Here is a 25,457-nt window from a genome sequence, read left to right on the forward strand (position 1 = left end):
TCGTAAGATGCGATGAAAGAACGAAATAGTGTTCATTTGACGTAAGACAACGAACAGTAATTCTCACAGAATGTTCCTGTGTACTGTTTGGGTATGTAGGTGAGCATTTTCTATGAGATAACCATTGCATTTTTATCAGAAAAATAATTATTTTTAGATATGTCTAAACGAAAGAGCACATCAGTGACGACATTTTTAAAAGCGAAGGAGTGAAAAATAGTTTTCTTCTAATCTGAGATGGCGCTCGATCCTTCCTTTTCAAAAGGGCTATGCGACAATAAACATATTTTTCTGAAAACTTGAGAAATGTGTTCTAAATCACGAAATTTCAGGCATGACGTTTTGTTTCTTCTAAAATATCATACATAAAGGACATAAACACGAATCAAAATTATTTTTAATGGTTCATGACCACCTAAATACTACGACTTACGTCTTTTTGAGAATTTATTTATTTATCGTATGGCACACATCGCTAACTTATACACTTTACATACAATTTAGTTACAAATTGACATCCACATATTGAATATAATCTATAGTCTCCTCTGTTGCAACTAGCACTTGGAAGTTTCCCTAGTAAACTCGAACTTATCATTCTTCTACTATATGCTGGATTGTTTGGTTTTCAGCATCGCAGTCGCAGTGTGGAGTTAAAATCTTTCCCCATTTGTAGAGAGGGCGTCAGCACTTCTTCCGTGGCCTGTGCGTATGCGGTTTAAAGTTGTCCACACTTTGCGTGACTGATTGAAGCCGGACGACTTCTCATTTACCTTGAAACTTTGGCATTTTGGTGAGCAGTGTTCTCGCAAATGTTGCTTCCACATATTGTGGATGGCAAAGTTCGAATTTGTCGTCTCTTTAGCAATGAGTAGTGGTGGTCTTCTTGATTTAAGTCTTCTGCAATCCAGGTCAGCTGTATCATTATGTATGGGCAGGTGAGGGTTATTAATTACCTTGCGGTATTCTCTGGTAGCATACGGCTCAGGGTTGGCAGCTATACGGTAGGGGTGATTTTATTGTAATAATAAGCATGGGCCGCTTAATACCACATCAGTTCTGTCTGTGTAGGGGCTGTTAATCTATATCGGAGCGCAGTATTTTGCCACTGAGTAGATAAGCCCAACTGCTGATGAACGGAGTATATTTTCGGTGAAGACCCAAATAGTGCTGTACATTTTATGGATGATGATGTTTCTTGTCCTCATTTTGCCTGCAGTCTTTGTCATGTGGTCTTGTAAGAGAGCGTCCTGTCCAGTGTAAGTCCTAGATATTTGGGGTAGTTGCTGTGGTTAAGGCGTTTCACTCCAAAACATTGGACTCTGTTTTTGCTGAGTGTTTGCAAAGGTGGAAGCACGATACTTCAGCCGTGTTCGGGTGTGGCTCTAGTCTTCATTCGCGAAAGTAGCCACTCAGTGATTTTAGATCGGAGTACAGGATGTCTTCAGTGGCCTCAACAATGATCCGTGTTGTGCAGCTAGGGCCCAGTCATCCGCGTAGCCAAACTCCCTAGATTGTGTGTTTGTAATGTTAGAAATGTGAAGATTGAAGAGCAGTGAGAAAAGAAGTGAGCCCTGTGGTAGCCCATTGCTGAGTACCTAGATGTAGCTCTTCCTTTCTGCAGTACACTTAAAAAACTCTTCCAGCAAACAAGTTATCGATGAGTCTGATACTATTGCCACATAGAATTATTTGAATTAGTTTGCACGACAGCCCTTGTCTCCAAAGATTGTCATAGGCTGCACTCATATCTATGAATGCAGTTGATTTTTTTGGTTTTTCTGACAGTCTGCCTCCATATAGGTTGTCAGGGAAAGCACTTGGTCGGTATAACTTCTATTAGGTCGAAATACTGCTTGTTCGTTTGATTCCAGTATTTTTGGGCTCAGTTTGTTACATAGGAGTTTCCAGAGCAGCTTATATATGACACTGAGCAGTGCGACTGCTCTATAACTTTTGCCCACTTAGTTTCCCGGCTTACGCAGTGAGATGACCTTTGAATTCTTTATTTTCTGTGGTATGTCCCCTGTTGTCATTATAGTTGTATAAAATTCTGCAAGCCGTTTTTTGGCATATTTCCCGCAATGAAGAAGGAATTCTGCGTGTATTCCATCCGGTCCAGTTGCTTTCCTGCCTTGGCGTTTTTCAGTGCGTCTCTGATTTAAGTATTGCTAAATTTGGAAGAATATTCATCTAAAAGTGCTGCTTATCTTAAGGGCACTCTTGTGTCACTATATTCTTGCAAATCTGTTGGTCGAGACAAGATAGAATCTTCGTAGAATCCTCGATTTTCTTCAGGAATGTAACGAATGAGTTTTTCAGTCCCTTTGGTCTTTTATAGGGACCTTATCCAGAGGATAAGCAGGAGCTGTTGGCAATATCGGATCAGGGTGGCACCGAGACTGTAACATGAGTGTATGCAACGACAACCTCCACTTCCAAATGTTCCTTTACAAACGAAACCGCAGAAGAATTGCCCCAGTTTAATTCCCGTACCACTGAAAAGATGAGTGAGATAAAAATTAATTAGTGTCATTGGTGTTGAGGAACGACTGAAATCGTTGAAATTCTATACTGAATTTGAGACTAAGTTAGCCCCTCTTCTAACTATAATCAACCGAAGATCCCACGAATAGAAAACGGTGCCCAGTGACCGGAAGAAAGCAGAGGGCACGCCCGTGTAAAACATGTACAACAGATGTGATCTACGAAACTACCGCCCAATTTGCTTGACATCCATTTGCTGCACAATCTTACAACATACTTTGAGTTCAAATACAGTGAGGTATCTTGAACTGAATGACCTCCTTCATGTCAGCCAGCATGGCCTACGAAAATATATTACATGACACCCAACTCACACTTTTCTCACATGATATCTTGAAAATCATGTATCAAGACAGTCGGGTAGATACAGTATTTCTCGATTCCCCGATAATTATTTGAATCAGTACCACACATATGTTTACTATCGAAAGTACAATCGTATGGATTTGAAGCGAAATTTGTGACTGGTTTGAAGGTTTTTTGGTAGAGAGAATGAAGCAAGTTGTTTTGGATGGAGAGTCATCGATAGATGTAAAAGTAATTTCGGGAGGCCCCACGGAAGTGTGTTGAGATAATTGATGTTTACGCTGTATATTAATGACCTTGAGGACAATATTAATAGTAATCTCAGGCTTTTCGCAGGCGATGAAGTTATTTACAAGGACATTTCATGTGACAGAAACCACGCAAATACTCAGTCAAATCTTGATAAGATTTTAAAGTTGTGCAAAGACTGGCAACTTACTTTAAAAGTCCAGAAATATAAAGTTGTGCACTTCGCGAAACGAAAATACGTAGTAGCTAGCCTATGACAATAATATCGATGAGTCACAAATGGAATCGGTCAGCTCGTACAAATACCTGAGTGTAACAATTCATAGAGATATGAAATATAATGATCACACACACTCATTCGTAGGTAAAGTAGTTGGCAGACTGCAGTTCATAGGCAGAATACAAGGGAAATGTAATTAGTAATCAGTCTATGAAGGACTTCAGTTCTAGAATATTGCTTGAGTGTATGGTACCCGTACCAAATAGAATCAATAGTAAATCTTGGACGGATACAAAGGACAGCACGAATTGCCACAGGTGTGTGCGACCCATGGGAGAGTGGTGCGAAGCTGCTGAAAGATCTGAACTGGCAGACACTTGAAGATAGACGCAAACTATCCCGTGAGAACGAACTTGGAAAGTTTACAGAACCAACTTTATGTGATGACTCTAGAAACATATTATAATTATCTATGTATCACTCCCGTACTTTTCGGTGAGACAACATTAGAGTAATTACAATAGGCATTTAAGCAATCATTCTTTCAGCTATTCACACGTAAATGGAGCGGGAGACAGCCCAGATAATTAGTACAATGAGTTTCCTTTAATTTACGTCAATTGTTCAAATGGCTCTGAGCACTATGGGACTCAACTGCTGTGGTCATCAGTCCCCTAGAACTTAGAACTACTTAAACCTAACTAACCTAAGGACATCACACACATCCATGCCCGAGGCAGGATTCGAACCTGCGACCGTATCAGTCGCACGGTTCCGAACTGCGCGTCTAGAACCACGAGACCACCGCGGCCGGCTACGTCTATTGTCACAAACTTTTTGTTAACAGATTACCGGTTTCTGTCTATAATGACCATCATCAGAACTGTTTATAAAAACAAAGAACTGATGATGGTAATTATAGGACGAAACCGGTAATTTGTTAACAAAAAGTTTGTGACCATAGACGTAAATTAAAATAAACTTATTGCATCTACGGGTCACTGTTCTATTCGCGACAATGTCACAGCTTGTGGAATTAGTAGAATGGTACGTACCCTCCACTACGCACTTCACAGTAATTTGCAGAGTAAAGATGGAGATGTAGGTGTAGATGTAGATTTAGGTGTAAAATACATAAAGCTAGCATACAATCTCGAACGTCTGACCTGTAAATGAAATGGTGAAATTATTGTATGAGATACTGAATTGTATGCTCAAGAGGCACTGAGTTTTCGACAGTATCTGCAGAAATGTACTTTCTGTCAATAGTGTAACCACCAAATTTGTAATCTGTGATTGCTTTTGACTCATGTATTTCTTTAACAGTGTATTTGTTTTTCTGCACCGCTACTATCAGTAAGTTTTGTTATTTTATGAGTACTATACAAATAATCATTATTTTCAAGACTCTTAATCATGCTTAAATCCCTGTCATAGGACATATAAGAATGTCCACGTATTGGAAAAAAATGTTCAGTTCTCTTTAATCGTACTGTATCTTAATAAGAATCTAATAAATAGTTGGTTTCCTTCTGACACGCGCAATTATCGGAATATATGTAGCTCTTCCAGTTCAGGTAGAATATTTTCCAATAAATTTTCCAATCGAATAAGAAAGAAAAAACTTCGTGAGAGTTTTTCCTAGCAACTTCCTCATGATACAGAGACGAAACAGCAACACTTCATTTGATGTGATGAATATAAAATAGACTAACCACACATAAAACAATACTTGAACTGGAGAAACAGGCAGCTGCATTGTCTGCTAACACTGTACTACAATTTCTGAGAACTAGGATGTTTATTTCCATACCCATTTCCCTTTTCCTTATGGAATACAACCGGTTACTTCTCTGTAAGCTGACACTGAGTTCTGGAGCTTCACATCTTTTGTTTACATCACTGAGATGGGGTCTTTTCAGTTTTAGTTTCCGCTGTCCACTTGTACAACAAGAATCTACTTGTGGCTGCCCTAATAACAAATTGAAGTTTTCATTACAACTGGTAACCAAGTTGGTAACTAACTTTCAAATTTGGATGTTTCTGCTGAGCCTACTAACAAATAAAATCAGTTACTTAGCAGAGATGCTGCTATAAGGCCTGGATTTTGTTGTAAATGAGCTGATATGCTTACATACCAACATTCTTGTTTCATCACTAAATCTTGGGCATTAACACATACCCTTTGTGTGTCGTGAACTTTTATTCGGAAAACTTAACTGTCTGGTTTGCTTTATGTGTTTTAAGATACAGAATGTATTGACAAAAACGCTTTGAAGCACACCTCCTGACACTGATTATCATCTGCTGAAACAAGGCATTTTAATCATTTGAATGCTACACGTTTTTTAGGTTCTTCTTCCATTGGTGGACGGTGTTAAATTTCATGTGTATCAATGGGTCCCGTGCGAATATATTCTGATCATCCTTTGTACTCATTTCATGAAAGCTAGTGAGAATTTTGATCCACATAACCTCTGATACTATTACTCTTGCAAATATTAAAAAATGAAGTTAGACTCGTAAATATATATTATAGTTTATGAAAAGGAAATTATCACTGGAGTATTAAGGGGGAAAAAAGCACACTGTTTAAAAGATGTGCCAAATCCACAATTTTGCAGATACGGCAATGAAATTAACACATTTACTGCTAAGTTGAATTATACACTTTACCTCCATTTATGGTATTTAAAAATGAATTTTCAAAAAATGAAATTTGTAATTTTTCTAGGAATTAATTCCAGACGCTTCTACAAAATTATCTCTGTTTAATCTCTTTGCATGTAGTAAGCTTCTCTTACGAAGTTTCTTGAATACATCGGAGTACTTTAATAATTTTTTAATTGCAATTCTCTGAGTATCATATAAAATTCATGCAAATTTCCAAATACTTTACTTTATATCTCAGGTTACACTCAGAATTTCAAATTATACTCTTGAAAGAACTTTTATAGGACTTGCAGAAATAAGTATACAAAATTTCATTTTTCTAGCCTTCATAGATATGGACAAAAATGTACATAAAATTGAAAAAAACGTAATTTTAAGTAAATGCAATTTAAAGTACAAGCTAATTTTTCCCAGCTAGGTTGGATACGCCCACATACGGCACGCGATCTCCACACGATGTGCTTACTTCATCGATTTCTTAGCCACTGGTGCCCCCAATACTTATCTTCTCACATTAAACACCTATCATCATTCCACAATCGCAACACCAGATCGGATACGTCTATCATCTTGGCTGTACCTTTACATAACACAAAATCTTTCTCCGTGTCATTCTCCATCTCAGCCATACGACTATGGAACGCGCTCCCCTGTGATCTGCGTCTTATCCAGAACTACTCAACATTCAAGAGGGAACTAAAAACTTACATATTAGGGACGGTATAGCCACCATTCTTGTGCCCCTCCCATCTCTTACTTTCTCCTCTCCATCACAGCTTCGAATTTTACCGTTCTATTTCTCTTCCTCTAACCTATCTACCTCTTATATATCTCTTTCACCCCATTCTATCGTCTTATGTCTCTGCTCGATGAGAATAACTCACAAGCTGCAAGAACATAACGAGAAAATTCCCAACTAACAATGGGACTGACATTCAGAAAAGAAAAGTATGTTTACTTTCATATACATAGTCACTATTATTATTATTATTATTATTATTATTATTACTACTACTATTATTATTATTACTATTATTATTATTATTATTATTATTATTGATTGTTATAATTATTTTTATTGTTATAATTATCATTGTACTACTGTTATAATGTCGATTTTTTTCTTTAACATCAATACTGCATAATAGGCTATATGTCCTTAATGTTAAGTAGAAACTGTAACTCGTTCAATCTGAGTATGCCTGGTTAGGTGTAAGAGAGGGCCTGAAGGCCCTAATCTTGCCAGGTAAAATAAATGCATAAATAAATAAATAAATAAATTATGTTACCTCTTCAGAAGGCCCCAGATTTCTGCTCAGGATCCTCTTTGCCAACAAGACTGCCGCGCAGGGTAGCCGCTCGGTCTAAGGGCGCCCTGTCACGGTTTGCGAGGTTCGAGTCCTCTCTCGTGCGTGTGTGTGTGTGTGTGTGTGTGTGTGTGTGTGTGTGTGTGTGTGTGTGTGTGTATGTGTGTGTGTGTGTTGTCCTTAGGGTAAGTTAGATTAAGTAATGTTTTAGGTTAGGGACTGATGACCTTAGCAGTTTAGTCCCATACTTACCAAAATTTCCAAGTTTCCCTACTATACTTCTTTGCTGGTTTTTGGTTTTCTGTCTTGTTTCCTTTACTAGGTCTTCAACTGACATTTTAGCTGCAGAGAAACACTGTAAATCCATTTTTCTCAAGCTGTCTTGAGTAAAATTTCCAATCTTAAAGACTATTCTTTCCAACATATTCATCCTACTTACTTTCCTATCATTCAATACAAGAATTGTAAGATAATTTACGATTCTGAGAATAGTATAAGATGAAAAAGTGGAAAGACAACAACTGTTTCTTCATAAACAAAGCATCTGGTTTGTTATTGTTTCTAAGATATGGAAAAGAGTCACAGAAGATCTATGAAGCCAAAGTGTAACAGCCTTCTAGATGCATCCCATGCAAGTTTGATTGATAGTAATCCACGGATTCTTTGTATTGAAGGGTCGCTTCAAAAAGTGAACGTGGCAGGAAGATCGTGTCACACATTTAATTACTTTTCAGTCTCCTCGGATGTGATTTCATCATTGAAACTTTCGGAACTTATTGTCCATGGGTTCCACTAATAAATAAAAAATAAACTGAAAATTGACATTTTCGGTCAGTTTCATGAATGTTCTTTTGTACAATATAATTATAGTTTGTTGCACAGTAAATGCATTACACTTACATATATGCTTCGACAATTGTTTTAGGTGAGGCTTTATATCCTGTGTGAGTGTCAAAACTTTGTCCTTGGAGTCTGTCAGATGTAATAATACTTCTCCTCTAAAACTATTACGTTTCCTATTTTTAATTCATTACTTTTTTCCTTTCTTAGTTTTCATACTCGATTCATTTTGTGTTCATTTTAACAAATTAATAAAGGAAGATACTCAGTAATAAAAACACATCCAGTGTTTAAACATTCTGCTGCATCGATATAATTTGCCGGCCGCTGTGGCCGAATGGTTCCAGGCGCTTCAGTCCGTAACGGAGTTGCTGCTACGGTCGCAGGTTCGAATCCTGCCTCGAGTATGGATGTGTGTGATGCCCTTAAGTTAGTTAGGTTCAACTGGCTCTGAGCACAATGGGACTTAACATCTGAGGTCATCAGTCCCCTAGAAGATAGAACTACTTGGACCTAACTAACCTAAGGACGACACACTCATCCATGCCCGAGGCATAATTCGAACCTGCGACCGTACCAGTCGCGCGGTTCCGTACTGAAGCGCCTAGAACCGGTCGGCCACAACGGCCGGCTGTTAGTTAGGTTAAAGTAGTTCTAAGTCTAGGAGACTGATAACCTCAGATGTTAAGTCCCATAGTGCTTAGAACCATTTGAACATTTCGATATAATTTACAGAGCACAACCATAACTGCCAACATATTGTTTAAGAAACGTCCCTCTGAAAAAATAGACTGATTAATTTGACATCGGTTTTAGTCACAATGGAAACGGTACCGACGCCCTTTCGGTGTAGGACTGTGTTGAAAACCCATTAGAATCTATTGCATAGCCAAACTGAGGCACTGAAGGAAGACTGGTGATCAGAAACTTTACACCACACCTCTTCTCTCCCTCCTAGCCAACTACTGGCAGTGAAAATTTCATCCACCACCAGTTTTCGAACCGCCTTGCTTCCGAGTCGAGTGCTAAAGCACAGGGGTGCGTTAGAGATCTCGGTTACGGAGGCAGATAAACAATAACCTCTTTACGGGTTCAGAAGGCTGTCAACTCGACCCATTTATTTCAACTTCCCGCGCTCGGCACTCCCTCCTGAGGAAGTAGAAGCCTCCGGCTGAAATGGCGCGAAATCTTCACCTCGGAAAAAAAAATCTGCAGCATACCAGTCATTTGCTGATGTTAGTGGGAAAAAGCGAAATAGGCTGTGGGAGCAGTTAATGAGTGAGCCTGTGGTGTGTCCGTGCAGCGTGCGTAGACAGTGAGGAGGAGTCTGGCAGCGGGACGCCCCAGGCAGTCGCCGACAGCACCCGCCCTGCGACCGACGCTCCCCGCGACCGCCGGCAGCAGAAGCAGCAGCAGCAGCCAGAGGCCGGTCCCCGGGGCAGCGCGACCGTCGATGTGCACGTCGATGTTCGGGTTTGCTCCACCGACGCCCGCCGGGTGTCGCCGGACGGCACGGAGAGCTGTCGGGAGCAGGACGAGCCTCCGCCGCCACCCAACAGGTGGGTACACTCCGCAAACTGCCGTGACTTTCCATCGCCTCAGTGACCACTGCCACATTCCATACGGACATTTTCCGTCACGTGTTTTCTTTTGTTCATTTTTCTGCACTGCTTTGTTAACAGCTGAAGTTGTAGCACGTTTCATTCCAATAACGGATCTCTGTCAATTTTGCTTTACGTAATTGCGCATTGCTTTCGGGATCATGAATCTATCAATAATATAATTGTAATTTATTTTTAACGCACTTGCCTTCGCTTTACTGCGTACTTTACATTCGATCCATCACCTGCATGCAAGAATTCTGATAGTTTTGTTTTGAAATTCTGTACGAGGTGAATCTTAACTCCACCGACAAAACTTTGCAGGTTGTTCAGGGATACAGTCTCCGGTGGTTGCTTCCAGAGTAATAGTTGGGTTGGGTTCTTTGGGGAAGGAGACCAGACAGCGAGCTCATCGGTCTCATCGGATTAGGGAAAGACGGGGAAGGAAGTCAGCCGTGCCCTTTCAAAGGAACAATCCCTGCATTTGCCTGGAGCGATTTAGGGAAATCACGGAAAACCTAAATCAGGATGGGCGAACGCGGGATTGAACCGTTGTCCTCGCCAATGCGAGTCCAGTGTCTAACCACTGCGCCACCTCGCTCGGTTCCAGATTAATAGTGTCATGACGATTTGTTACGTTTGTGTCTGTGGAAACGCCTTCGCAACAGGGAAAAAGCTTTTCATATGGAATCACCAGAACGTGCAATACAAAACACAAAGTAAGGCAACAACCAGTACTGTGACGTCAGCATAGCGTCGTCATGCCGATCTTCCATTGCATTCTGTAAATCGACCAACTCTTAATCAGTAAAGCTACTTATACCGCTGTGTATCACTTTTAGTCCATTACTAACGCTGCCGGAAAAAATAAGCCAGAGACACAACCGATCGGTACTAAATGTAAGCCACAGACTTCAAATTAAAATTCGTATTTTTGTTATGAACGGTTAGTACCAAGAGTGAATGAAAAAATTTTGTTTCCATAAAAGACGCTCATCTCATACCTTTGAGATTTACACTACAATGGTCATTCAGTAGAATGTGTGTGCTTGAAATCTTATGGGACCTAACTGCTAAGGTCATCAGTCCCTAAGCTTACACACTACTTAACCTACTTTGTCTTAAGGACAAACACACACACCCATGCCCGAGGGAGGACTCGAACCTTCGCCGGGATCAGCCACACAGTCCATGACTGCAGCGCCGCAGACCGCTCGGCTAATCCCGCGCGGCCCATTCAGTAGATAAATTAGCATCAGCTCAGTACGTGATTGGCACTAGATCTAGGTAGAGCACTTTGAATCATTGCAAGTATTAATGCTCCATGGTAACACTGTGTTCCTATTACATATCTGTTGATGACTTCACCCTTCTGCTTCTAATATGTCCTAGCACGATGTGGACACTCACCAACTGACGAGGCAGCAGTGTTTGCTCCTGTCAAATCAGTGTACGAAAAAGTAATGCATTAATGTGGCCACCGGCAGGAAACTTACTGAAAGCTATGATGGCTTACAAAATTTTATTTCTTTCCAGTAATGATGTGTGTTACTGTCAGGCTTTCGTCTTATTTCTATCTGTGATTGTCATGTGCGGCTTAAATAGTATACTTCGTGAAAGTGTTGTCTTCATTCATCGTTGTTAAGAAAGGTCAGGTTACATTATCACGCACACAAAAATACAAAAACCAATCATACAACTTATGGATTGAAACTGCATGCCCGGTAGTAACTCCAAGTTTGGCGTTTGTTGCATGCCATCTCGTCGGTGTTGCAATTGCAGTGACCAGCGGTATATAACAAGGGACAAATAAGCGAATATAATAAAATATTTGGTTTGACAGACATCTGTGTACTGCGATGTTATCTTTCGTGTTTGTATAATGGTCTGATGGATTCACCTTTTTCATTTAAATGGCAGAGTTATAAGAAGCTTGTTTTGTTCAACACTCACGCAGTCTTAGTTTTGGAGATACAGAAAGTGAGTCACGTGCGCTTGCAGCAGCCAGCCAGTCAGCGGAACAGACGCCGAAGAGCGGCGGCAGCGAGGCCGGCAGCGATCCGGCGTGTCGGTGGGCGACGGCTGCGGCTGGGTGCGCGTCTTCGTGGGCGACGACGACCGCGGCTCGCTCGTCTACCTGTCGCTCACCACCACGGCCGCTGACGTCGCGCAGGAGCTCAGCCTCGACGACGATCACACCATCTGGCTGCAGGTACCACACTACGCCACACTCTACATTCTACGACTCACCAGATAAGACTTAACACAATGGTTCTAATAGTAACAAAACCTTCCTAACTCCTCGTACGAGTAATTAACATCCTCTCATGTAAATGTAGTAGCACCCGTTGCCGGTTGCAGAATGCTGGACGAAGACACAGAAGTTAGTGACACTTAGAACTACTTTCTCTTTTAAATGCTCATCCAGCTGCTATTCTTTAATTGGGCGTCAGAACTGAACTCACAATATACACACACTCAGATGCTCAATCAAATACGAGGGAGTTCAATAAGTAATGCAACACATTTTTTTCGAAAGCAGGTTGGTATTATTCAGGATTCTCATACAGCATATTATTTCCCACTGTTTTGGCTACCTATTTTTCAGTATAATCTCTGCTCAGTGTGACGGCCTTACACAATTTTTACTGGGACTGCCTGTATGCGCGCATGCTGCCACACTACTGGTCGACGTCGGAGACAACATCTCGCCTCTTCAGCAACCTCCCCATCATCCACATACCGCTCCCGTGCATCCTTCATCGTGTCAAACAGATGGCAGTCGGAAGGTGCACCATCCGGGCTGTGGCGTGGATGACGAAGAACAGTCCAATGAAGTTTTGTCAGTTCCTTTGTGGTACGCTTCTGTGAGGCCTTGCGTTGTCATCAAGGAGACGTTGGTTTGCATTTTTGTGGCGACGAACTCCCTGAAACCGATTCCTCATTTTCTTGAGGGCAGCACAATACATTTCAGACTTAATCGTTGCACCATGGGGGAGGACAGGAACCCAATACCTCCTATAGAGCCACAGAAGACCGTCCCCATGACATTCCATTTTTTCTTGAGAGGAGTGGTGGCGTGACGCTTCTCCAGTTTTGTTTCCGGTTCGAAGTAATGATCCTGTGTTTCACTGCATCTGACGATTTTCGACAAAAAACACCATCAGCCTATCGACGCGCAAGCAATTGCCCTTTACGGTCTTCTGTCAAGCGGCGACGAATCCAGCGTGCACAAATTTTTGACTAGTCCAACTGGTACATGGGCAGTACCCATAGGGGCGTCCAGTTGTGCAGCGAGGTGTTTGACAGTGGTAGATCAGAGAGGTTTGATAGTCCTTGTTTCTATGAATAAAGACGCCTCATCCAACGAAATAAACCGTTATTTCCAGTTAAGGATCCATTCACAGAATGTCGTGGCGCCGCAAAAACACTGCACCTCTTGACAAAATCTCGACAGTTTGTTTACTTTGAACATAGGTTATTGCACTTTCAATAAGGCACTCAGCTACGCTATAACCCGCCTACGCGTGGGAGAGCACGGTGCTGGACGCCTCAGCGGAGAACAAGGCGGCCTTTGGGCGTGGGTGCCTCCTGCTGCTCGCGCCGCGCGCCGAATCCACCTGCCGTGCCGTGCCGGCCTCTGGTATTCTGCGCACGCCCGGCGCGCCGCGCAGAGCATGCCGGGACACGCGAGGCGGCCGAGCGAGACCGCGGGGCAGCGCACGAGAGCAGAGCGCCGCATTGCCGCAGTCCACAGTGTCTGCTGCGAGGGGCACAGCAGACGCGTCTGTAGTCAGCTCCACCGTCGTTGCACCGTCTGTGCATCGACGAAACAACAAGCGAAAGAAAGTAATATGGGGTGTAATATCCCGTCGGCCTTAATGTCGTTAGAGACATGTCGTTATGACCCGCCATTAATTCAAAGTCGGTCATGGGCCATCGAACATAGGTTGCTGTGAGGTGAAGCGTACACCATTAAGTTAAGTAGTGGTTTCGACTTTGTACAAATGTACTGTTTTTTTTTTCCTTTTCTTTTTCGTTTATAAATGTATAGCTATGGTGTTCTTTTAATCATTGACAAAGGTCTTCTTAGGCACTTGTGGGTTTAATTGTTATTCTGAAGAAGGTGTAGTTATCTACGCCGAAACCTGGGTTACCACTTAACACTAGGTGCATTTTTCGCAATCGAGGCGGGCGTTTAGTTGTTTGTTAATATATTAACCAACGATTGCTGACGCGCTGCGATGTTGAAGGTTCTCAGACTACAATCATTTAATCTCAGCTATAAATTTTTATTCTAGAAGATTTATATCTAATAATCAAAATTAAGTTTCCTTATTATGGTTAATATGTCTTTTCCTCCCTGTTGATAGTACATTAGTGTCTATAGTCTACTTCCCTCCAAATAGTATCCTGAAACATTCCAAAAAATTTCAGACCTCTAGTTTAATAGATTTTTTTTTTTTTGCTTGATACAAACATGTCAGAAAATTTAATTCTTGGTAAATTCAGTTCATAGTTACATATGTTCTATGACTGACATGCGTTGTTACTTATACATTCCAGCTCCATAATATTGTTGCTTGTTCTTCATCTTCTCTCTTGCTCTCTTATTTCTCCCTGTTATTCTGGCGTCTTTAGTTGCCTGAGGGCCCAACTTTCAGCTTAGACCACTTTCATGAAATTATTACCAACACTCATTGTCTCATATTAAACCCTCAATATAATACTAGCAACTTTAGAACTTAATAACTGCTAACTGTCCCACATAAAAACAAATTACAGGCATAATAACCTGAGTAGCAACAATTCAAACTTCAGAAAAGTTTATAAAGAAAACAACACTCGAAGACCAAAGATACATAGGAGAAACATAAGAGCATAACAAACTGTATCTTCTAACAGGGCTGCCAAATTGAAAAACAGTTGCATAGTACTTGTTTCTCGAACAGGAATCTAGTAGTAATATTGACGTGTGAAAGCAGCTGAATCATGGGTGGCCGGCCGGAGTGGCCGAGCGGTTCTAGGCGCTACAGTCTGGAACCGTGCGACCGCTATGTCGCAGGATCGAATCCTGCCTCGGGCATGGATGTGTGTGATGTCCTTAGGTTAGTTAGGGTTAAGTAGTTCTACGGGACTGATGACCTAAGAAGTTAAGTCCCATAGGTGCTCAGAGCCATTTGAAGCATTTGAAACATGGGTATGGATCCACACTGAGAGATCTTCAAGTTGATTTCTGAACAACTTCCTGATGTCAGATACAGCTCATTTAAACAAACCATTTTGGTCAAACTACTCTAAACATCATTTTAAGATGAAAAACAAAAAACCGTTTTTTAAGCGTATTCACAGGCAAGTTACCTTAAGAGATTTAGGGAAATCATGTTAAACCAAAATCTGGATGGTCGGATGGAGATTTGGAACTTCGTTCAAAAATGGTGCAAGTGGCTCCAAGCAATGTGGGACTTAACATCTGCGTCATCAGTCCCCTAGACTTAGAACTACTTAAACCTAACTAACCTAAGGACATCACACACATCCATGCCCGAGGCAGGACTCGAACCTGCGACCGTAGCAGCAGCGTGATGCGGGACTGAAGCACCTAGAACCGTTCGGCCACCGCGGCCGGCTGGAATTTCGTCCTCCGACGCACTAATCTAGTGTCTCACCATTGCTTCACCCCACTCAGTATCAACATGGAAACATCTTTTACTTCATTTTAGTACAGGTTTCAACCAAGATACAAAGAGGATAAAATCAAACTATTTTTGTTTTCGTTGTAGCCCATGTCGTTACATGCTGTGATTCTAATAACATATCAAAAATCCCTTCTCTAGGTATAGATCGGTGAGGCCACGCGCTTACATCATCGAGCATGGTAAAGGAAAGGGAGAGACGGTCTCGACTCCCGTTACATAAGTTCAAAGAATTTCTCGTGACGCAGTAATGGAATGAAGCACACTTGTAACTTGTTATTTCTGCGTGTTTTTCTTGAGCTTAGTAAAGTGTCTTGAGAGTAAGATACAAACAGTAGCAGATCGAAAAATCCAAAAAAAAGTCATGGAGCATAAAACACCCATTACAAGAGCAAGAAATTTTAAGAATTATGCAGAGGATCAAGTGCTATTGTAAATAATGCTATTAACCAAGTACAAGAGGAAGAAGTGTCAGAAACAATGACTTGTCGAGCGAGAGTCTACATAATAGTAAAAGCTTAAGAGAAGGTCTGTTGACCGAATAACAACGTTAAGAGAGTACCACAAAGCTGGCACATCTGGTGTCGCTAGTTGCTAAGGCATCCGCTTTACTACATTTTTAATAAATGTACTGTAATGCCTAAAACTTCCTTTTCCATACAAATTTCTACACGCTTCTGACCTTTTTCAGGCTAACCACAAATAATACAACTAGTAAACTTTTTTTTCTTCTGGCTGAGAAGTCAACCTATCGCAACACAGTTCAGTAAGCATAATGTACTCTGATCGAAATTTCCGTAACACTCTCTTGGGAAAAAGAAAACCATTAATCATTAAAAGCCAGCTTGTCTTTCAGCAATTTTGCTGTCTTCAGTTCATCACACATTATCAACTCACATATGTAAGCCAAAAATGAGTTGAACATTGAAAAAATGGTATCATAGACTTCAATGCAAGCACGTATTTCAGCAGTAGCATGTGAAACCGTATCATATATTGATGAGCTCGTTTGAAGCATATACTAAGAAATAACACCGTCAACGTTAATGCCTTTTTTCTGATCGGTTAAGCAGATACCGTTTTGCTAAAAGGACGTGCTGTGTAATGTAATGAATAGACAGATGTACGACCCTTTGACGGGACAGAAGTAGTAGACTTAAGCACTCTACTTTATTTTTATTGCTTGTGGAAGGAAAAGGTACTGTAACAGTATCACATGCGCGCCTTCTACGCAGAACCACTGAAGGTGTTGTAATGTGTAGCAGCGATTTGCAGTAGCTGTCAACATTTCTTCACCCTGTAGCAATTACATTTTTGCCTCGGGTTTAGTTTCTAAAGAAGGGTTAGTTCAAAAAATTTTGTGACTTATCTTGCCTAACAGATGCGAGTGGTACGCCCAACTTATGGACCTTAATCTCTAATGTTTATATTTCCTTGAGGGAATTCTTCCTTGGATCCCAGCACTGAGTAATGTAACGAAATGGGTACTTTAACCATCTTGTAGATTTTCATTTGGGTCTCATTTTTCGCTTTTCTTTTGATAGTTCTTGCGATAGTGCTGCGTATGCTGTGGTAGAAGTTAGTGATATCCTGTCGTTGACGATTCGTACCCTATGAAAGCCATAACTTTTATTTCCTGAATTTTTTAAATTGTAATAAGAATGTGGTTGATGTCGGATCTACATTGCAGTTTGTAGTTTATCTTAGCGTTCTTTGGCTATTATTTGATTATCAGAGTGGAGGAGTAGTCACATTGGCTTGTACAGAGGGACGTTATCTTCCTTCTAGGTTCTTGCTAAATAATAGTTATTTAGATCGATTAAAATTTTTATACTCAAAATTATGCAAACGGCAGAAGATTATTAAGTTAGTATTCTGAGATTAGGAACGAGTGGACGCAAATAAAGATTACAGGCGATACGAGGCAGGAACTGTACAACATGGGATTATTTGCTGTCGCCTTGTTGGAGAGAGTGCCTCTTGATGTTCGCACGCGTGTGTGGTTTCAACACTCCAGTGGATCATCCCACCTCGATATTGCAACACACTCATCCATGGACTGGAGATTGAGTTCTGTCCCACGGCCCAAATGGATTTTCTTCCAGTGAGGTACAGGAAGTCGTTGCTGCATGAAACCGCAGTAGGGCCTGAAGAAGAACTGATTAGCAGGGTTCTGTCCGCTTGCCTCATTGTGCAACCTACGACATGGATATTTGAATAAGGGCAGCAAAATTTCATGCACCTTCGTAATTCACTCAGGTTCACGTTCCTGACATCGAACAGCTGCTATGTGCTTAAGCTACTGTTACGAGTTATAAGTTGTTTATGCCAATAAAATACTAGATATCCGCTTGCAGCCGTTAGTTCTTAATCTCAAAGTAGTCTTGGGTTCCTCTACCCTAAAGATATGGAACAACACACAAACTCAGGTGACAGCCGTGTTACAGTATCTGTAACTGTAATTGTATTATTATAGATACTAAAAAAATCAGATGCAAAAGGAACCTCTTTCCCACCCTACGTTTTGAAATTATGTTATGGACTACGCAGTCGATTGCTTCAACAAAATATGTTACGTTACATGTATCTCTAAATCAAATTCCCTTCTTTCTTTCTTTTTTATCTATTCTTTATTTTACTTCGTTTGCCCAACTGAGCAGCGTGACCGTACTTTATTAGTTGATGCGTTTGCTTTCTTTTCTTCTCCTACAACTTCATCGTGTCGCTGAAGTTTCCCTTCCGTTGTCCTATGCAATTTCTGTTGGTTACAGTTCTCGGTATGCCTTGTCGCGAATGGGTCGCGGATGTGAGTAGAAACGCATAAGAATGCATAAGATGAACATGTAGGAAAGCAACCTAACGTCAGCCAGGGCGCTGGGAAGCAGGAGAGGTTGCATTTTTGTGGCAAGGGACGCTGGAGCTACATGACCAGCTACGACAGAATGTTCTGGAAGTACTACCCGACACGGGACACGCGCGTGATCACAGGGGATTGCATCAGACGAGCCTATATAAGCACGGCCGCTGGTGCTGCGAGGAATTCCTTCGACAGTTGCCTCAGACACTGGACCTAAGCTACTCTGCCCTCGGGACGGGACTTAGTTTCTCGAGGCACTTAGCTGCACAGGGTACATGCAGGATTGCACAACTTACATTCAATGTGTTGGTACCTCTTAGGGTTTGACAGTAGCGTTATCCTAGCTCGTGTTTCATCTCGGGTATTTCATCAGAAGTATACGTCCCTTATCCCACCGAGTTCCCTTATCTGCAAAGAATTTCCAGCTTGTTTTCCAGCAGTGTGCGGACATTTGCCACGCCGGACATATGCCACGATTTTGCCTGTTCCGGAGGGTTGGGTCCCTCGTCAGTCCCTCCTGCTCCTCCTCCTCCTCACAAGCCGCCCGGCCCGCAGTAAAGGTACTTACTGAGCCTTTCTGCTGGTTTTCTTAACACAGGACCAGACTCTCTATGGATTTTTCGCCACATTTCTAGAGAGAGTTTCGTTGTGGAAACTATTAAATGCATCTCGTATTGAAATCCGCACCAAACTTCGAGCCACAGTAAAACTTCGCCAATCTTGGAGATTTTGCGCTCGTCTAAATTACACGTGCCTTTTTTGGTGCTCCTGCAGCAGCTTTCTGCCGTGTTTTGTGTACCATGGGGGATCAGTTCCGTCTGATATTAATTTATTTGGTATGAATCTCTCGAGTGCTGCTGATACTATTTCTTTGAAATTAAACCACATATGCTCTTCACTTACATAGTTTGGAAGGATTGGAGACTGTCTCTTAGAAAGACGTCAACCGAATTTTTAGTTGCTTTTATAGGAATATATATTTCGCGTTTAGTTTTGGTGAATTTCTTTGTTACGGAATTGAGCCTGGCTACGACTGTGTGTTCACTAATCCTTGTATCCGTCGTGATGCTCAGGATCATTTGTGGCTAAGAGGTCAAGTGTGTTTCCGCAACCATTTACAATTTGAATGGCCTCGTAAACAAAGAGTTCAAAATAATTTTAAAACAACATTTAGAACAATTACGGAAGTTGTTTTCTATCTACAGTAGGGTCTGAAAATGTATTTTTGTCAACATACGGAAGGTAGATTGAAGTCACTGCCAACTATAATTGTATGAGTAGGGTACCTATTTGCGGCGAGACTCGAGTTTTCTTTGAAATGTTCAGCAACTGTTTCATCTGACACCGGGGGTTGGCATAAGGAGCCGGTAATTAATTTATTCCGGTTGTCGAATATAACCTCTGTCCATACTAAGTCACAGGAACTACCTGCTTCAATGTTGCTTGTGAGCTGGAACACACATTACATTATTTTTCCTTAAGTTGTGTTTCTTGTTTCTGTTGTAGTGGAGATCATTACAATTACGGCTTTTCCCTCCAAAACGTAGGATGCTTTCTCTGTGGCCCTGTAAATACCACAGCTAAACAATATAGAACAACAACGTACGGTACAAGCATAGCATTCTGTATTACTTCATTTCCATATTTCTAACATTTTAAAATTGTACGTCGACTTTAGATGACACGTCAATCATAGATGTTCTTATCTCTATTTATGATCGTACTTTCAGTCATGTTTTGAACATTGTCCCGCTACACTTCATTAACTAATGTTTCGCCGCAAGGGATATTGGATTTTAGAGTAAATTAATATGGAGTATGTCGTCCTTCTTTTCAAACATTCACATAGCCAATTCTTCTTTCTTTATTGTCTTTTCCTTATTGTCTTTTGGGCATGCAGTTGCAGTAATTAAAGTAGGCACAAATGCAGCGATCAAAAAGAAATGTTTAGAGTACATTCGCATTCTGTTTACAGCGTTCTTTTCTTGTTCCTCCCATGGCGATGGACTGTTTCTATCGCAATCAGTAAGCGTGAAAGGAAGCTACCGTACAGACAGAGGGATCTATATTTATACTTGACAGAAGTAAGAACATACTGACATAATCGTCGGAATTGCTTTCTTTTCCCAAAAGATATAAATATTTCGATTTCGGGAAAGAAGCTCTGTATTTCGCCAAGATGTCGAAGAAGAAGGGCCCTTACATACTGGTTGTATCGAGTAAGATGGGGAGACGGCGGTTTGAAAGCGGACAGAAGAAGTACGAGGGAGGACGTCCCTTACCTGAGGGATCGCTACCTGGCGCAGGGGCAAGTGTGGCAAATGTCCGGCGTGGCAAATGTCCGGTGTGGCAAATGTAAGGCATTCTTTCCAGCACCAGGACTTCGAGTTGGACAAGCCAACTCATTACTGGATTTAGAGACTAGCTCCCATCCTGATCCTCTAGCAGGAAACTACAGACGCGACAGCCTGCTAATCAACGAAACAAGTGTTCTCAATGTATCTCTAAATTGTAGCTCGTCACCTATGATGCAACTATCTTGAAAATGCCTTTCAGTTCCAGATAGCCAATTTTTCTTAACTTTCATGAGTTAAAAAGGTTGAGAACTATTTGCTCAGCCTGTCATCATTTCGTTTGAGAATGTGAACGTAAAATTGGTCGCCTCTTCACGAAAGTTCGTGAGATTTTCTCAGTATGCTGGTTGGTTGCAGAGATTTCCTTTTCATCCACATTCCACTTAAACAGACTGGTCCAAAAAATCTTCTTAGAATTTTTTTTCTTAATTTGCTGTGTCTTGATCTGGAGATCTGCCTTCAATTATCAAGATTTCCGATGCCTATGCCTCCATTAAAACCAGTCTTTCCTTAGGAAGGCCGTTGTAATTCAGCCGGAACATTCGTTTTACAGTTTAAAATTAAGGCATTTTATACAATGACGAGGTACAATACCCAGAAGAATTTTAATCATCATTTTCCTGAGGAGTTAATCGCTTGTTTTCTTCTGTCGGAGAGAATTAGTAGCTCGTCTGAGAAGGCCGAACACTACAAATGAATTTTTTTTCACGAAATTTGTTTGATATTGCAGACATTGTCGCTAATGGATGGATGTTTCAGGCAGAGCATATGTTTTTCAGTTCATATAACTGTAAACGACTGCGGGATACAACTCAGTTGATGTTAACTTCCTCAAACGTTACCAGACCGTCCGAGCACATCCGCTGGTCTGTTTCTGTATCACGGATGCGCAGTTCCAAAGAAAAGTGAATGTGAACTCTCCTTGACAATGAGAGTTGGTGACGTAGTTGCAGGTGGTATGCATATAGCGCAGTACGCGTCACCCGAAAATGGCAGTTCACAGGGCTGGAAAATCGTCGCTTTGCTTAAAAGCGGAAGTCTGGGGGACTCAGCTGCACCGGCTAGGTGTTTTCCCACGCTGCTCCCCGCAGGAGAACCGTTGCCCGGTGGCGGCGGCCAAACCCGGCCATTAGCATCAGCATTAGCACCAGCCGCACCTGCCGACACGTCAGCCGCTTCCTGCCCTCCTCCCCGACTCGTGACTTCCCCCGCACCAGGGGAGACAATGCACGCGCGCGCATCACGCTCCTCCCGTCACGCGTCGTTCAAGGTCGTGCCTATCACTCGCCCTCGTGGCGCCATGCTTCCTTCCGCACAAAGGATATAAACGATGTAAACATTTTTCTGAACATTCATCTGTATTACAGCCTTACCGAGCGGGTGACAACATAGACCCCTAAGAGCTCAGGCATACAGGGCTCGTAAAATCCGACGGCAGAAAAAAAAGGCCGGTTAAGAACCGAGAGAGGTACTTGAGTTCTCCTACGTCTCGTATTCCTGTCCTTTCGCCTTTCCCTCAAAAAAAAAAAAAAAAAAAAAAAAAAAAAAAAAAAAAAAAAAAAAAAAAAAAAAAAAAGAAAGAAAGTTGAAATGGCTCTGAGCACTATGGGACATCCATGTCCGAGGCAGAATTCGAACCTACGACCGTAGCGGTCGCGCGGTTCCAGACTGTAGCGCCTAGAACCGCTTGGCCACCCCGGCCGCCTGCCTTTCCCTCGGGCCGCGACTGCACGATATCGTCAGAGTCATTTCACTCAAGCAGCATCATACACAAACGACTACTATCGAACTGGCGGAGGAGGAGCAGATTAGCGTTTAACGTCCTGTCGACAACTAGGTCATTAGAGACTGAGCACAAGCTTGGATTAGATGATGATGGTTTGAGTTGTCGGCGCGGTCAACATCATGGTCATCTGCGCCCTGATGAAAAGTAAACATGAAATCTCATGGGTGGGGACGAAGGCTGTCCCCAAATGCGGAGCAGTTTATAACGTACTAAAGTCTGCCTCCTTTCCCCACCAGTTTAGGGATGAGGCCTGACAGGTCACAAAATTTCACCACTCTGTTAACACTGGTATCGGTACCTGCGAGGAAGGTGGGCATATCTCCAGCGAGACCGAGAGCTGCCCTATTATCAGTATACAGGACACACGTAGCCACAATACGTTGAACTGAAATAGGCACGCCACAAACGTCACAGAATGGCGGACCCTCCCGCCGGAGGAGGAAGCCATGTGTGAAAGGACTATGCCTGATGCGCAGTCTGGTAAGCAAAACCTCATTCCAGCTGTGAGGCTGACACGAAGCCTTTGTGGTCGATTTGAGTGACCGCAGTTTGTTGTCTGACACCTGCAACCATTCAGTCTCCCACCTGTCAGAAAATGAGACAATGGCGTGCAACGGGATGGGATATTGATGGACAGCACCATCCCAACATACTTCCTCGGCAGTTTTATCAGACATGTCGTTACCCTGTATCCCAATGTGGCCAGGTACCCAGCAAAAAAACACCTCTTTCCCAAGGCGTTGGAGCCGCTGTAAGCAGTCATGGATGAGCTTACTCAGCGGGTCTACTGGATACATTTGGTGAGGTGCTTGCAGTGCACTAAGAGAGTCTGAACAGACAAGCTCGGATTAGGGAAGGAAGGTTAATGAAATCGGCCGTGCCCTTTCAAAGGACCATAGAGGCATTTGCCTGAAGCAATTTAGAGAAATCACAAAAACCTAAATCCATATGGCCGGACGCGGGATTGAACAGTCGTCCTTCCGAATGCGAGTCCAGTGTGCTAACCACTCGTTTCTAACATGTTACAAGTGACAACAGTACGCTCGTTCAACAGCTGCCGCTTGCACACCTCAGTAATGTTCAACAATGGAATTCTTGGTGCTGCTTCGCTACTGTAATACTTAATTTTGCGTTTATCGCCGTCCAACAATTATATCTGGTTTTCTTCAAACACGACACTGTCGAGCTGGGACATATCACACTGATACTGAAAAGAACGATTCCAAACATTTAGCACAGAGTGACAAGAACGCCGCAGACTACGACACTAAAACCTTGAAACTCCCTCGTCACCACACTACACCCTGTAGATACTAATCAAGACCACACAGATCCATCAGAATAGGGCATTGTGCGCTTCATCTCATTGTCTTCATCAATCTCAGTTCAGTCACATGTTGCTTTTTTGTGATAAGTGGCTTCTAGAAGACAAAGCGGTCATGGGAACCAAGTCTCCTACGGGCTGGTCTGACAATGTCCTCTGAACCTGAGTTTCAACTCTCGGGCACCGTGCAGAAATATCTTTATTCAACACGACATGCAATGTCCACCTCGGTAGCTGCGCGGTCGGCGCGGATTGATAGTAACGAAAGAGTCCCCGGTTCGATTATCAGCCGGCTCAGCAATTTTCTCCATTCGGGGTTTGGCTGTTGTGCTGTCCTTAGGTTCTTATCGTCATAACTGACATTAGACTGTTCAGATAGCTGTATGGGCTCATCGAAAATGCCAAAAGGTTGATTATTAATTAATTAATTAATTAATTTTTTTAATAATCATCCACAACTAAGTAACCTGAAATGGTAGACGACTGCACTCACAGACTTGTGGGCTCCAGCATCACTATCGTGTCCAGCTCGACCTCTAACAGTCCCCTACGTTAGCTTATTGTGACAGAAAAAAATATACCACGACTAATTGCGTGAGTTATCTGTAGAAATCCGTTGAAGTTCCACGGTATATCAAACTATAAATTCCAAAATGGCTGCACACTGAAACCGTGTAAGTGCGGCTAGTATCACACGCAACCCATAAAGCAACAAGTTCATTAGATGCTGAAAAATATGTATGTCCGAAAGTAGGAATTCCGAATAATTCACACACGCCAATAACGCTTATTTCACAGCTCATCCGATAAAATTTTCTCCTGACACAGCCTGACAGCCTCCAACGGCGCCCGAAACTAGACTCCCCTGCATGTTGCCGCTGTTCACCCAGAAAACCTCGGTCAAGCTGAAGTCAAGCTACTGAACGTGAAAATTGCTGAAATTCTTAATTTTAACCTTTTATTGGCATATGATACATCAGATCACAGGAAAATTTTCCGAGAAATATTATGATGTTATATTTTTGCTTTTATCTACCATAGTTAATCAATTAGTAATTATTTCTACTGTTTTCCTCAGTTTTCGGATTTACAAGTGTAAATATTAGCAAATAATTTAAATTATACGTTCAATAATTTCCGAAATATCTAAAGTTAACACTACTGCCGCTACTTTTAATGTTTCTCTATTTGTTTGGTAACAAAAGCTGTTTTCAGTTGCGAGAAATCCGCATTTTGGCTTCTCATTTAAATATGTGAATAATTTCAGTTCATCTGCTATCACAGTCCGATACAAATCTACGAGATGTATCCACAGATACCTCATTTGTTGCAATTGGATAACGCTCTGCTGAGATATTCACGTCTACAGTTCAGGAATTAGTTATGGCATTTAACTTACAATAACAGATAAACTAATGCGGATATGGAAGGAGAGTCTTCGCACGCATAGTCATCCATCTTTTCCGCTTTAGGTGAGCCTATTGGCTTTTCACTGACACATACCTATCTACCTCTTATATATCTCTTTCACGCCATTCTATCGTCTTATGTCTCTACTCGATGAGAATAACTCACAAGCTGCAAGAACATAAAGAGAAAATTCCCAACTAACAATGGGACTGACATTCACAAAAGAAAAGTATGTTTACTTTCATATACATAGTCATTATTATTATTATTATTATTATTATTATTAT

General features: G+C 41.8%; 1 protein-coding gene across 1 annotated transcript in view; it reads left to right on the forward strand.

Moving 5' to 3' along the window:
* Positions 1–25,457, forward strand: part of LOC126322142 (protein phosphatase PHLPP-like protein) — a 413,563-nt gene that overhangs the window by 24,341 nt on the left and 363,765 nt on the right. Inside the window, exons 2-3 of the mRNA XM_049994260.1 lie at positions 9,446–9,701; positions 11,745–11,955. Of these exons, the coding sequence (XP_049850217.1) occupies positions 9,446–9,701; positions 11,745–11,955 (467 nt within the window). The remainder of the gene's footprint in view (positions 1–9,445; positions 9,702–11,744; positions 11,956–25,457) is intronic.

Source organism: Schistocerca gregaria, chromosome 2, assembly GCF_023897955.1.
Source record: "Schistocerca gregaria isolate iqSchGreg1 chromosome 2, iqSchGreg1.2, whole genome shotgun sequence".
In the NCBI taxonomy this organism is placed as follows: Eukaryota; Metazoa; Arthropoda; class Insecta; order Orthoptera; family Acrididae; genus Schistocerca; species Schistocerca gregaria.